The sequence below is a fragment of the Coloeus monedula genome (assembly GCF_965178545.1).
Source record: "Coloeus monedula genome assembly, chromosome: 15".
Lineage (NCBI taxonomy): Eukaryota > Metazoa > Chordata > Aves > Passeriformes > Corvidae > Coloeus > Coloeus monedula.
Genome location: NC_138795.1, coordinates 6949408 through 6964137, shown reverse-complemented (window position 1 = coordinate 6964137; position 14730 = coordinate 6949408). Strand labels below are relative to the sequence as shown.

The following is a 14730-nucleotide window of genomic DNA, read 5'->3' as shown; positions in this document are numbered from 1 at the left end:
GAACAGTATTTCTCAGTGCAGCATTTCATGCACAGCATAGGTTATTGGGCATAAATGTCCCCTCTTGCTATTTATTTTGCACTCTGCTATCTGAGAAAGATGCAGATGTGCTCCAAAATCTCATTCATTTTGGAGAAACTCAGACTCCACACTGCCTGCAGCTCAGCAGCCTTAGCCTGGAGGCACCTCCTGTGCTCCCAAGAGGATTTAAAAGCAGCTCTTTACAACCTTCTCCCTCTGTTCTACTTCTCCTCCTTCCACTTTCTTACAGCCACACACTGAAAGCCGGAGCCAGAGTATCACCAAAGTGGTCACCAGGAACAAAATGAAAGAAATTCAGTTGCCATTGAGCGAGATAACCATCTCCCTTAAAGAAAATAATTGAAGTTAAAAATTTTTTAACCTTTGTTAAAAAATCTGAAAGATCTGCACAGAGATTTTCCTTCTGGAGCTGTCACCATAACAACGAATGTTTGCAAAGGATGCAATGGGGAGGGAGCAGGGAGAGACGTGCCCTTGGTAAGCACAGAGTGCCATGCCCGGCTACGCAGCCAATGGCCACAGGTGATGCCAAGGATGAGGGGCAGGTCAAACCAGCATAGTCCTGGGAATATTGCACAGTCCTGGGAATATTGCACAAACCTGAGCTATTCCCAGTGTCTGTACTGGTGAGGTTGTGGCAGTGCTTGGTTGGGCAGCTGACTGCAACCCAAACCCTGTGTCAGAGCTGCCCTGAACAGTCCTGGGGCCAGGGCTGCCATGGGAGCCAGGCTGAAGCCAAGGCCAGGGGCAGGTGGTGGCCTTCAGGAGGCTGCAGCTCCTTCCTCTGGTTTTGGCAGTACAGTAAATACTGAGAGTGATGATCTTAGCACAGGAATGAGTTGATATTTTTCAAAGTCATGCCATTTGCTCCCCATACAAAGCTCACAAACTGATTTATTTGTAACAGGAGATGAGGAGGCTCCTTCCTACTCCTTTTTCAGGGCAATAAGCCAGGATACTGCCTTGCCCAGGACAGTTGTCAAAAGAGGGAATAACCCATCCTGAAAACACAGCACCAGGGCTCTTCTCCCTTTCCCCTTTCTCCAGCTACCTGGGCTGGCTGTGCTCCTCTGCTTTACTCTGCAAAATAACAATGTACACTCTCTGGTCCTGCATCTTCTGCCCAGATTGAATGTCACCCTGAAGGAGCGTGGTTTTCCCCATGGGAAGCTGAGAACTATGAGCTGCACCATTCGAAGGCACTGAGTGCTCCCAGAGGTAACGCTGTGCAAAGCCGTTATTTCCCCTGATACCTTAAATATCTTAAATGCCTGGGGAGAAGTAAGTCTCTTCTCCCTCCCGCATGAAATGGCTTTCAAAGTAGATTTGCAGGCTCCAGACTCACCTCCCTCGTGTCTGGTGTGAGCTCTTCAGCGAAGGCAGAGAGGAAACTGCTCATCGAATAATAAATTGCAGGCACGCGCTCCCCTGAGCAGTTGTTTGGAAAGTGTCCCATATGCCTTGTGCCAAATTTGCTGGCCAGGGAAGCTCAGTGGTATTAGCATGTTCCAGTTAATTAGGGCTGTGAGTCGTCCTTTTCATCGCCCGGAAGAGCTGAGAGAAGGACGAACCCAGAGCACTGCCTTTATAAGGCTTTGTGCTTTCCAGCACCGTCTCTGCTCAGCTCGTGCATGCTCTGCTCATACCCTGGGGACACAGTTCTTCCCCATGGGGCACTCGGTGCCATACCTATCTCTCAGTGTCAGGCACTGGCTTGTAAGTCATGTTTCTGGGGAACAGGGAGCCAGATGGATTCCCAGCCAAATTCCTGGGTTTGTATCAGGAGTGGATCTGACCCTCCTGTGCTCAGACACTGCTGCCAGCCCAGCACTGCTGAGCTGAGCAAGACACAGGTAACCTGCTCCCTGCCCACAGCTGATACGGGTCCTCATATCAAAGAGGGAGTGAGGCAGTGAAACAGCAAACACGATCGTGCTGCTGTTACGGTGGTGCTGAGCACTGGATCCCAGCTCCTGGAAAACTGGTGCCTTTTGGCAACACCAAGCTCATAGATGACAAACCATGCTCTGAGTTTTCCATCCATTTGCATCACTTTCATTCTTGACACTTTGGAAGAGTTTAGGCTGGGGCTGCCATCAGCCCATCCAGCTCTGCCTGTTCCCATCACACAATCCAGCATTTATAGCACTGTTTGTCATCTCAGGAGTGACAGACTGGGTACAAATTTCTTTGTGGGACTGTGAAGCAGGAGTATCCAGTCTGGGAGAGCAAGAACCTGATGACAGAACATGCTGCCTAAATGAGATGGGCAGCTTAGAAAGAAATCCCATGGGGCGAAGTGGGAAAGCAGCTGCTACTGCTGCACATCCAAGCACCAGGTCCTCTGCTCCAGGGGCGAGTTTGCCAGAAAGAAGCATTTTTATCACTATTTTTATGTACAGAGAACTGAGATACATCAAATAATTTGCCCAAAGGCAGACAGTGAGTCTGTGATACACGGGGAAACATGTTCCAACCCAAAACCTCATCCATGTTTCTATTTTACCCAGACAACTGCTGGTCTACAACGTATCGTATTTTTGCAATCCTGGCCCTGAAGAGCTTATCTGACTGCAATTACCCTCTTCTGCAGAAGCTGTTTTCTACCTGGCTCAGTACACAAATAACAAGCAACAACCCTCTAATAAATTAACAAAGCTTTGAGTGCAGTGACTTGCAGAAATGGCATCTAAATACAGGGGCCAGTTCTGGGCTCAGCAGTGCTGATGTCTGCCTGGAGAAGCTGCCTGGAGTCCTTCTGTCCTGATGGGAGGATTGTCAAAGGGATTTTGTGTGTCAGAGTGAGATCCAGGGGTGGGAAGGGGATGGAAGGGGTAAACCCTCCTAGGCATTAATTAACTTAATGAAATGAGCCCTAGTGGGGCAGGAATTCAGGTGTGGTGATGTGTTCAGCAGGACAAATCCCATTAATCTTTTTCCATATGATCATCTCCTGCCTGTCTCACTGACCCTTATCCTGCAGACACACTCAACATCCCTGACTTCTGCCTGCCCTGAAGGAGAGCAGAGCTGTGGCAGTCCTAGGCCAGTCCCAGGCCAACCCACAGAGTTTGTCTCTCCTCCTGCTTCCCCAGTGCCTCTCACTGTGGTGTCAGATAGCTCAGATATTTTAGCCAAACCTTGTCCCTGATGGTGTCTCTGCTCCTTCACTAATTCCAGGAATGTTCACATGGGGACAAAAAACTGTTACGAAATGAGAATCTGCTTTTAAATTCAGAGAGGGTACAGACAGCTTTCTCCCCGCCCTCCCACCTCTGAGTCTCTTTGTGGCTAATTTAGTTCCCAAATGCATCAGACTCCCAAATCCACTGCATCTGTGAACTCCAGGGCTCAAATGGAAAAGGGGCTTTTGTGTTACCAAAACTTGCTGATACATTGGTGGCTGCTGAGGAAAACACAGGCATGACACCTCAGGAAGGAGCAGTGGAAATATTTTGGTTATATGCAGGTGGAATTAAACAGATGTTTAAAAAATGAAAAGCTGCTTTTTAAAGTATGTCACTGTTGCTGCTCCAGATGAAGCAAGATGAACTAGAGCATCTGGAAGCCTTGGTAACAGTTTTCTTAAAGATTCCTCCCAGGGAGTGAACAGATAATCCACCTTCCTTTTCTGACAGAAGTTAAGCTACAGCAGATGGCTTACAGCTGCAAGGTGGTCAGACTGAGGACCTGCCTGCTCACTGAGGCACAGCAGATTACAGACCAAAAGACAGCCCTCTCCTCTGCCCCATTTCTCAGCCTTTTGACATCATTTTTGCTCCCTGGAGTACAAAATTCATTATTGTATTTCTCAGAAGCACGGGTGAGCAGACTCGTTTTTGCCTAATCAAAGCCCAGCCACTGGGAAAGGCTTTTGAGCTGCAAAGATCCTTTGAATGATCCCATCATGTCTGGAAGGACACGAGGCTCCTGGGACAACTGTGCAGGCATTTGTGTGTGAAAATACCCCAGGCTTGAGGTTACAACAGTGCATGCAGTGGGCCCTGGCATCTCTGCTCGGGGCTGCACAGCCTTCCACACCCCAGGACAATGTAGGCACCATCTTTGTATTCTCCCATCCTCTTCCTTTAGAGTGTTGCTGATTGGGGCTTGGAAGACCCTCAGCTGCTTTGGGATCTGTAAGCTGTGTGGGGAGGTTGTTTCGCACCTCAGTGTTCAGACTGCTGCAGTTTGTGCCACGACTGCTCCTCTCAACCCACCAGGAGTGTGAGGGGTCTGGCACTGCAGCCCCTGGGTGTCCCTTCCCTGTGGAGGAGCCAAGGCTATGCTGCACTCGCTGCTGGCTGTAATTCTGTTGTAGCTGGGTGAGATTAGGCAGACTGGCAGGGAGCCTGTGTGTGTGGTGATGTAAGAAGAGCCTGGCTCCCAGGGACAGGGCTGGGGAGCACCAAGGGACCGGGAACCAAACTCCAGGTCGGTGGGTGCCAGTTGGGGTGACAGCCCAGGTGTGCTGAGAGCTCAAGTGTACCTTTCTGCACTGCTCTGTCTGGTCAAAGAGCTGAGCTGATGTTTTGGAGCACAGCAGGTTTTGGTGCTCCACTGGACCCCTTAGACCGTGGGAGAGGACATCTTGGGGACTTGCACTGACTAATCCATGATTTAAGAGTTTGCATTTGCTGTCATCCAGCAAACACCACGTGCCAAAAATGACTGGAATTCACCCCATCGTCCTGCTGAAGGTTCACAGCCTAGGGCTGCACAAATTTCTCTCCTGTCAATCACTGCCTTCTCCCCAGGCATCTTGTTTCAGCCTGGGAAGGGAGGAGTGGGGAGCGGTAGCAAAGGAATCTGCGAACAAGCAAAAAAAAATCTTACAAAGAAGAGAAAGGAGGAAAAAAATAATCTTGAGCAGAAATCAACCATCCACTGCTGTCAAGGACCCTGGAGAGGAGGAGTGTCCATCCACCAGGAATGGGGGGAATAACAAGCACCACTGATTTCCTCTTAGCCGCTCTTTGCCTCTCTCTGCAGACCACTGGGAGACAGCAATGGCTCTTTCCGAGCAGTTTTGTCATGTCCTGCTTCCCTCCACTCGCAGCTTTCCCAAGCAGCTAAATCAACAGCCTTAGGGAAAATGAAGGGGGAGAAGACATGAAACTCCCACAAAAATCCAGTTAGCACAGCTGGTGGATTTAATGCCTAGTCCTTTCCTTTCTGAAGGGGACACAGGGAGAGGAAGGATGGGACTTATGAGGACTCTTGTCCAAATCTTGGGTTCAAGTGTCACTTTCCGTGTGATTTCAGGAATGTTCTCATTCCTCTTTTTCTGCTGAGCCATTGGAGTGTTTTCTTTCTCCTGGTGTATTGTGATTTTTTGGCACAAAAGGGTGGTTGAAAAGCCTCCCTGTTTCCGTTCTCACAAAGAAAAGGAGACCAAAGTTCACTCTGGGGGTAAAGAGCAAGACCCTGATAAAATTCCAGCTGTAGGTTCTTGAAGCCAAGGAGAGCTGTCCTTCTCCCCAGCCTGTGGGAGCATCTCCTAGCCCAAGTAAGCTACAAATTCACACCTTGCCTGAGTTAGAAATACTATGCTAAGAACACATGACTTCTCCTTGAAGGCAATATCTTTGAACAGGTAGGACTTATCTGTGCTTCTCTGCTTCCCTGTGTTGCCTTTAGAGTGCTTTCCTGGGCTCCAGAGAGCTTGGATTTTGCAGATTAGGACATGAGGATGCTGCTTTTGTGTCTTTCCCTCTTTCTTGCTTCAGGTGTGTGCACAGTGCTGAGCATCCTAAAATTGAGTCACTCAGTTTCCATATCCACAACGCATCGGACTGGACTCTGGAATCTGGCTCTGGAGCAGACCAAGCTCCTGCCAAGTGGCTAAAACTTTTCAGCATTACTTTTATCTGCATCTCAGTAGTCCCTGAAGTCCCATCCCACAGCTGCAGATTGCTCTGTGCACTGTGCAAACACGGAGGCAGAGGAGGCTGGAGGTTGGTCGGTGAAAGCTCTGCTGAGCTGCATGACCTGCAGGCCTCTTGCTGCAGGGGAGATCCCCCCCTGGACATGACAGTGCCAGTCCCAATGAGTTTAAAGCCTGAGGGGATGGGACAGCTGTGGAGTGAGGGCAGATAACACTTGCCCAGGTCCGTGGTATGGACGAGGAGCCTGCAGAGCTCCAGCTCCCAGCACTTCTCCCTGGAGAGGAGACTGGATGTGGTGGAAAAGCTTCTCTCTGCTCGGTGCAAGAAGCCCCTCAGTGGCTGAACACTGTATAAACAGCAGCAGCACGCTCCCTCCCCCTTTCCATTGCTGTTTGTTAAACACACGCTCTCTGCCTTTCTCTCATTCAGAAGCGAAGGCAGCATCCAGCTTCGTGAGACAGGGCTGTCAGTCACCCTGCAAGAGGGGGCTCTCCGGGTGCTCAGGGAGGGGTTCCAAAGCTACTCCCGGCGATGAAGCACTCTCCAGCAGCCCAGATCCTCACCTGACTTTCTCTCTTCTCCGAGGACAGTTGCAGAAAAGTGCTTTTCACCCCTTTGCCACAGGTTGACTTCCAGAGAGTGGAGAGGACCAAGCGCTCCGTCCTGGCCAGCGATGAGGCAGTAACTGGAGGTGAGCAGCTCGGTTCCTGGAGGAGGAGGATGCTCTGGCCTTTGCAGGTGGGTCAGGGAGGGCTCATCTCAGCAGCAGGGCTGAGATGGGGCCAGGTCTTGTCCATGCCATATGGTTCAGGCAAAAAAGGTCCGAGCATCTTTGGGAAACTGTATTTGAGGACTGACAGCCCTGAGAGCTGGAATAGAGAAAGCAAACAAGAAATACTGGCAGGAGAGTTTTGAAAGGTCCCTGAGCAGAAGCAGGGAGTGTGGAAAGCAGGATGCTGAGTGAGAGTAATCAGGGGAGCAGGTTGCTCCAGGGTGCTGCGGAACCTGGCCACATACAGCTCCAGAGGTGCAGGTGTGGGGCTGAGGTGCACGGCTGTCTGAGAAATCCTGATCTCTCCTGCAGTCTGCCTCCTCGTGGCTTCGTACAAACCTCTGTCAGCTCCTCCGTGCCGGGACTGCACACGCTGCTGGCACTCGGCTCTCTGCCACAGATCGGTGTCCTTAGAGAGGGAGATGCAAAGAGGGATATGGGATACAGGAGGAAAATCGGTGCTTGCCTTCTCTCAGCACCAGCTGTATGTTAGTCCTTGAACAGGGAAATCCTCCTATAGTCCTGCTGCAGCTGCATTTCACCTACAGAGTTTCTGGTCTGTCCCAAAGCAGGATACTGGGTTTTCTCCCTGTTTGTTCTGTTAGTGAGTTGTTATTTCCCTCTGCTTCACTGTCTCACCTGTCCCAGACTCCATAAATTTCAGGAGGTAACAGATTCCCCAGGTTAACCAGGATCCATCCACCACGCTGTCTCTTCCTTTCTGCAGCCCCAGAAACTGGTGTGTCTCCATCGCCGTGTCACCCCTTGATCCCTGTGTCCCAGCCAGCCTTGCTCTGCTCCCATGGCACGTCCCACAGGGCAGAGGGCCCTGCACTGCTCCCCCTGCGTTCTGTAAGATAAATTCCCATGACAAATCAAGTATCCCTGCCAAACAGATCTCTTCTCACCACCTCCTTTTTCATCCTGTCCTGAGCTGACTGACCACGGCATCCTCACTGGCCCCTTCAGAGTCTTCCATGGCTCCAGCCTAGGCAGGGACATGAAAATATTTAGTGTGAGGAACCACAAGAAATCCCTGGTGTATCTCCTCCTCCTCCTTGCACTTTGTCTCCAAGTGCCAGTTCTATGCTGGGATCCCTCAGGAGCAGTTCTGGGTGGCAATGAGCATCTGATGCCATGAGGTTTCTGCACCAGTGGCCCTGAGCTGGATAGATAACTTTAAAAGCTGCAGCAGATGGTGGGCAGGTCAGAGAGTCTTCCCTTTTGCCAGAGTGTCACAGCAAGGCAATCACACCTTCACTGGGGATGGAAGGACCTGGGATAATTTCTATCTGTTCTTTGGCTTCAGAAAATCCTCCAGAGCTGCTGTTTGTCCTGAAACCTGCCCATTCCACAGAGAAGACAAAATTCATTCCACTCCATCAGTCACGGTTTGCATTTTCATGCAGTTCCTGAGATTTATGTTCAGGTGTTGTGCTGAGATGCAGAGTCCTCTCTGGTGGTGAATGCAGGTGGCTGGAGTTAGAAAACTTGGGCTCTGTCCAAGCCCTGCTGTGGATGTGCAGTGTGGTCTCTGGTGGGCTGGTTAGCCTCCATATCTCCATTTATTGTGTTCTCCTCCCTTAAGTGTGTGCTGTGGGGTGCAGGGACACTGAACACTGCTGCCTCTTGAGTGTTGGAAGGGAATGAAGGTGGTAGAAGGTGGCTTGGCCCAGGGTGACCACTGGTGATGAGGGATGGTCTCAGACTTCCTTGTCACGGACATCTGTCTGGAGATGGGTCTGGGAATGGGATGAGTCAGTGCTCCTGACTGGGCTGCTGGAGATTAAGGGATTTGGTGGAGTTGAGCTGCTTTGGAGGAAGGACAAGCATGGAATAAATCAATGAGCCAAGCCATGGAAGTATCCATCAGCCTTAGCCCTCACACTCCAGCACTGCTGTAGAAAGAGTTTGTCGTTAACCAAAGAGCAGAGACTGGCCCTAGTCCCTGCATTCCCTCCTTTTGAATCCATGGACTCCAGTCCCACTGCTTGGACAAAAAGAGAAATTCTAATTAACAAGCTCTGTTTTCTCCAGCCCTCTGCCCACCCCTCCAGCCCTGCTTTCTGAACCATGCCAGGCTTTATGGATGGCTTTTCCAGGTCTGAATGTGCCTCTTCCAGTCTGGCTGAGTGCCTGGGGCTGCTGCAGGGACATGGAGGGAGCTGGAGTGTCCCCAGGAAGCAGAGGTGGGTGAGTCCCAGGGCACCTGGTCTAGGTCCTCTGTAGGAATGGATTTTGGAGCTGTCATTTTGGTCACTGTCCCAGTCATTGACAGCAGTGTGCAGAGTGAAGGGCTCCTCTGTGCTTCCCTACTTCCCAAAGGCTGAAGCCTGCTGGCACAGGGAACAGCTCTCTGTCTCACTGAGAGCCATCCCTGGGTTCCAGCCCTGCTTCAGGCTGAACCTCAGCTGGAGGAGAGGGTGAGGGTTAAGGTTATCTTGGTATGGGCAGCGCCCTGTTTCTGAATCCCTTCACGACAACTCAGCACAGAAGAAAGGACCTAGATAGTATTTCTACCTCTTCCTGGTCTCTCCTGCTGCTTTCTTGTCCCAAAAGCAGTTGGCTCTCAACTCCAAGGATTTTTTCATCTCGTCTGGCAGACCAGTTAGGCACAGGGCCTGACAGTGGCCTACACATATGCCAGCACTTCCATTACTTGCTGGAACAGACCTCAGTCCACTCCTAGCAGCATCCCAGCGATGTCCAGGCAGCCCCTGGAGTGGGAACATTTATTATAACCATTTTGTCTCTTAATTAAAATGTCTTAATTGATTTGTAATAGTTCCCCTTTGGAGAAAAAACAAAACAAACAAAATCAAATAGTAACTCCATTAAGGACATTTTGTTAGGAAGTGAAACAGCTCCAGTAACCATGATGTTCCTGGCTCCTCTCAGATGGTGGGTAGCTGCCAGTCTCCAGCAAAAGGAAATGGGCTGAGATGTGAGTGCGGGAGCTGGCAGCCAGTTGGTGGATGAGATGGAGAAAAAGAGAAGGGAGTGTCCACTGATGTGGTGCCAGGGCTTGGGTACTGAAGATAAATGGAACAGGCAAGCCACAGAAAAGGGGATGACAAGTGATAAAGTAACACTGGACAATGCAGAAGGTATAAATCCCAGATGGAGCGCGAGCAGGGAAAGTACAGCCACCACAAGCGTCCCCAGCACTTGCTCTGTTTGCTTGGCTGACCTTGCTCTCTTGGCAGTAGGGTTTGCTTAGGGCCAGCAGCAGCAGCACAGGTGTCTGCCAGGGGGTCAGGCTCTGCCAAAGAAGCTGTGGCTGTGCCACCTTCCCAGTGCCCTGCTGTTCCCCTGCTCAGCTTTCCACTGCACCCACTGTATGGCATGGCTCTGAGCTGCCCTGTCCTGCCTTAGAAGTTGGAACCTCCTCTTGGTCTTTCCAAGGCTGGGGCAGCGGTGTTGTGGAGGTCTGAGACCACCCTTAAACAAACCCTGACCTAGCAGATCCACCTATTTTTTCCTCTGCTTCCTACCCTCCTAGCAGTAGCTACATGGTGTCCACTATCTCACAGTGTCTGAGCCAAACAACCTCATTTACAGGAACCACTGGCATACATCAGTCTGCAGAGTGAGATGTTAGGCAGGCAGTTGCACACAGAGAGGGAAGGAGAAAGGGTGCCAGCAGGGGTGGTTTTACTTCAGGTCTCTTCTGCTGGGCCTCTGCAGCCAGCCAGGCAGATTCCTGGGAGCAGCTCCTGAGGGGGAATCACAACCCTTGCTCTGAGGAGGGATGACAGGACAAGCAGCCATTTTAGTTTAGGTTGCAATGTAATTGCAAAGCATTCTCCCCTCCCAAGGACAGGCTGTCCTTAAACCTTTGGCTTGCATGGGACTTGCAGGAAGCCCACTAACATCCAGTCAGTAGTGCTCACATCTTTTCTGGGAAAATCCCAATTCCTTCCTCAAGGAGCCTGAGAAGATACCCAGCAGTCTGCCTCTAATTCCCAATTCATTTAAGCCCTTTGCCTCCCTCCCTTAGTGAAAGGGCATTTTCCCCCCTCTCTGCAGGTCAGAGAAAACACAGTGCTTTGCAGACCTCCCTGCCTGGGCACAGTGACGACTTTTGCTCACTTTTGTTTAAGTCTGCAGTGGGCATGGGGCCCCACTCACAGTGCTGGGGAGAGGGGGATATGTGAGGGGCCGTGTCCACCCCTCTCCACGTAGCCCACAGCACTTCTGAGCCACGGAGGCTGAGGAGGAGCCAGTAACAGAGCTGGCTTTTCTCCTGCTGTGTTTGGATTCAATGAACACCCTGCTGTGACAGCACTCTGCTCTTCCAATGGCACCGAATGCCAGCCAGGGGTTCCAGGCTGCATCAGTCCTGGCTCCTTGGGCTCCCTGCTCCCAAAGCTGTCTCACACAGGCATTTGAGCACCACGTGGCAGGAGGCTGACGGACGCTGGGGCTCTGGCTCTCGGTGCCTGGATGTGCAGCAGCAGCTCCGTGGGAGGCTTGTTCACAGCTTCAGTGGTTTATGCCCTGCACATGCATGTCCCTGTAGGAGCTCCCTCCTCTGTTAAGCCAGTCGATGCCTGGGTATCTCCAACATTGACAGGACAGAGAGATTCTTTTAGGGATCCTTGGCAGAATGAAGGTGGCACTAAATCATGGTGACAGTTAAAGCTTTGTTTCTTTATCAGGGTATTATGATTAGTGTAGAACAGAATTTATCATTGAAACAGCACAGGATTTCTACAAGCAGAATCAACATAGTACAATCTACAAATAGCAAAATACAGAATTTATAAATAATTTATGATTTCTAATCACCTAAGTAATACAGAATTTATAATACAACTTATAATTTATAATCACCTGGACCCTCTTCAGATTGGGCCAAATCCTAGTACATGATTTGTTGTATCATTGTGATAATCATAATGTAGACTCAAAAATCTTATAAAAGAATATGAGCTACTCACTGAATCTTTGGAGAAAGCAGAGGATGGTGGAGGTGTCCTCTGGCCATAGGGTCCATGGGTCTCACTGTCCAGTAGTTCCTTACTTAGGACTTGTAACTGTGCTCTATGTGCTGTCAACACTTCCCGGTTCTGTGATGGGGACACAAACAGCACCTGTCTGGCTGGGTGCCTGTGACCTTCAAAGCCAGCAAGGAAGGCAACAATTGCCTGATGCCTGGGAACCCTGAGACTGGCAGGAGAAGGAAGAAGAAAACTGGTTTGTGTAGCTGTTTCACAGGACCTTGAGGGGCTGATAATGAGGGTCAGGGAATGACTATGTGACACATTTGGTCATAGAGAGTGGCTCATAAAATGGCATTAGTTGTGCTACTCACATTACTGGGAGGGAGAGCAGGCAGAACTGGGTGGATTGAGTGGTAGCATCACTAGCAGGTCAGTGGCAGAGACTTGTGCAGAGACAGTGGGAGAGATATTTTCACCTGGAGAGGTGAGAAATAAGAGACTGAAAAAAACCTGGTACACAATCTGGAAATAAATAAATTGTTATGGGGAGGTGGAGAAGAACACCTTGACTTTGAGAGTGCCTTTTTTCTCTCCTTTCCTAGTTCTTAAAGCACTCAGGAATTTTTGCAAGCAAGTAAATCTCATCAAAGATGAGTGTCACCTGTACTCTCACTTCTGCTATATCTGTGTTCCAGACCTCCTTCTCCTCCTTATGGAAAGTCTCAGGCCAGGCACGGGACCATTGGAGGGAGCCAACAGCACATTCACCATGGAGAAGACAGCATTAGATGAGAAGCTGCCACACGGCTGGCATGCCAAGGACTTTGTCACTCCTACCCAGGGTCTCTCTGGGTCCCGCAGTGTTATGATGGACAGCACCAAGATCCTGGGGGTCCAGGTCATCTTGATTGCTGCCTACTCCCTCATCATTCTGCTGGGCTTCATTGGAAACTCCCTGGTCATCTACATCATAGTGAAGTACAAGACCATGAGGACTGTCACGAACTTCTTCATAGCTAATCTGGCCCTGGCAGACCTGATGGTGGACACACTCTGTCTGCCTTTCACCCTTGTGTACACCCTGCTGGACGAGTGGAAGTTTGGAGCTGTCCTTTGTCACCTGGTTCCTTATGCTCAAGCTCTGAGTGTTCATGTGTCCACTCTCACCCTGACTGTGATTGCCCTGGATCGGTACCGCTGCATCGTTTTCCACCTGGACAGCAGGATTTCCAAGAGGCTCAGCTTCACCATCATAGCTGTCATGTGGCTGGCAGCAGCTGTCCTAGCAGGGCCTCTGGCCATCTTCAGGGAGTACCGATATGAGGAAATCCCATCCATTAACCTCAAAATGGCTGTTTGCTCAGAAAAATGGCCCTCTGGTAACAACAGAGATGCCACCATCTACAGTCTGTCCATGCTTCTCCTGCAGTATGTTCTTCCGCTTGCAATTATTTGTTATGCCTACACCAGGATCTGGTTCAAGCTGAAAAACCATGTCAGTCCCACTTCCAGGAATGAAAACCAGTGCCGGAGGAGGAAGACAACCAAAATGCTAGTGATGGTAGTTGTGGTATTTGCAGTCTGTTGGCTCCCCTTCCACATATTTCAGCTTGCCATTGATCTTGATCTGGTTCTTATCTTCCATGACTACAAACTCCTGTACACTGTCTTCCATGTTGGGGCCATGTGCTCTACATTTGCCAACCCCCTGCTTTATGGATGGATGAACAAGAACTACCGGAATGGCTTCCTTATGTTCTTCCGCTGCCAGAACAAGCCAGAAAGCATCCACACTGAAGGCTCAGTTAGAGGGAGGTCATACGTCTTCAGGGCCAACACCCTAAATGGGAGCATCAAACAGACTCCTGGCAATGGATCACTGCCCACAGAAGTTTAGGGATGGGACATCCACCTCCAGGATTGAGGCTGGCTGGGCCCAGAGACATTCTTGGGTGAATGCCTTTTTTTGACAGAACATTGTGCTGCCAATTATAGCTACAGCAGCCATGTAGAAATACCCCCTGTATCTCTCAAAACAATAAATCTGGTGTATTTTTGTCTGACCAAAGAAATGAAATTTTCCTTTTGCTGTATTCAAGTTATGCATGAAAAAATAACCCACAGAGAAGGCTTTCATTTAGCCAGAAAAACACACCCTTCTTGCTATTTCCATTTGCCAAAGTGGGTTGCACAACCTTTTACCCCCGACACATTACACATTACAAATGTGGAACTGTGTGTGATTGTTCATCTGCACGTCTCCCACACAAAAACCTTAATGATCCATCTTTAGCTAATGCCTCCAAGGGGAGGAGGACCTGCACTCTGTTCTGCAAACATCTGATTGTTAGTGCCATCACTCCTCTGACCTGGGGAGGGAGTGGGCTGGCACAGACTGAGCTGGGCAATCCATGATCTCTTGCCCAGCATTTGCATAAATGTGCATTTGCAGCCCACGGGATGTGCTCAAGTCCTCAGAAAGCCCAGGAGGTGGCAGTGGCACTACTTACCACAGTCTCCTTTACAAGTGCAGAAGCAGGGCTTTGGGAATGCCTCATTAGGCAGGACTTGAGTGCCAGCACCCGGGAATTAGCAGGGAGGAGAGCAGGAAGGGAAACAGATAGGAAAGACCTGGAGCAGCTGATTAACAGGACTGAAACTGAACCTAATGGATTGCTAAAGACCCTAAGATGTGGCTCCTGCCATGCAATAACTTGACAGATGCCAACATGACCAGAGAGGCAAAACTGCCAACGAAACCATTCTCCAAGGCACTCAGAGGGTTTAAAGCTTTCCTCCTGCTGAGGCTGGCAGTAGTATGGGTCTGTACACGGCTGCTTCATTTCAGAAGACAGATGTAACCTGCTTGCACGGTTGTCACAGATGTGGTGTCCTCTGGCAGAAGGCATGGAGACTAAGGAAGATATATTCTTTCCAACCAAACTGTATGTTCTCCTCCTGAAGGCTTGTGTCAGCTGGGGAGTGTATTTTTAGCTCTGCCATCAAAGGAGCCTTGATTGCTACTGTGATCTTGGTGTCATCTCTAAAAGTCAGTGTTCATCAGATTGGAAAGTAACTCCCA

General features: G+C 50.0%; 1 protein-coding gene across 1 annotated transcript; it reads left to right on the top strand.

The window, feature by feature from the left end:
• Positions 1–6548: 6548 nt before the first annotated feature.
• LOC309578533 (neuropeptide Y receptor type 2-like) lies at positions 6549–13545 on the top strand (the record flags this gene model as incomplete). The annotated part of the gene is made up of 2 exons (XM_082291251.1): positions 6549–6668; positions 12344–13545. The coding sequence occupies exon 2, from the start codon at positions 12361–12363 to the stop codon at positions 13543–13545; it is 1185 nt and encodes a 394-aa protein (XP_082147377.1). The 5' UTR covers positions 6549–6668; positions 12344–12360.
• Between the last annotated feature and the right edge of the window lie 1185 nt (positions 13546–14730).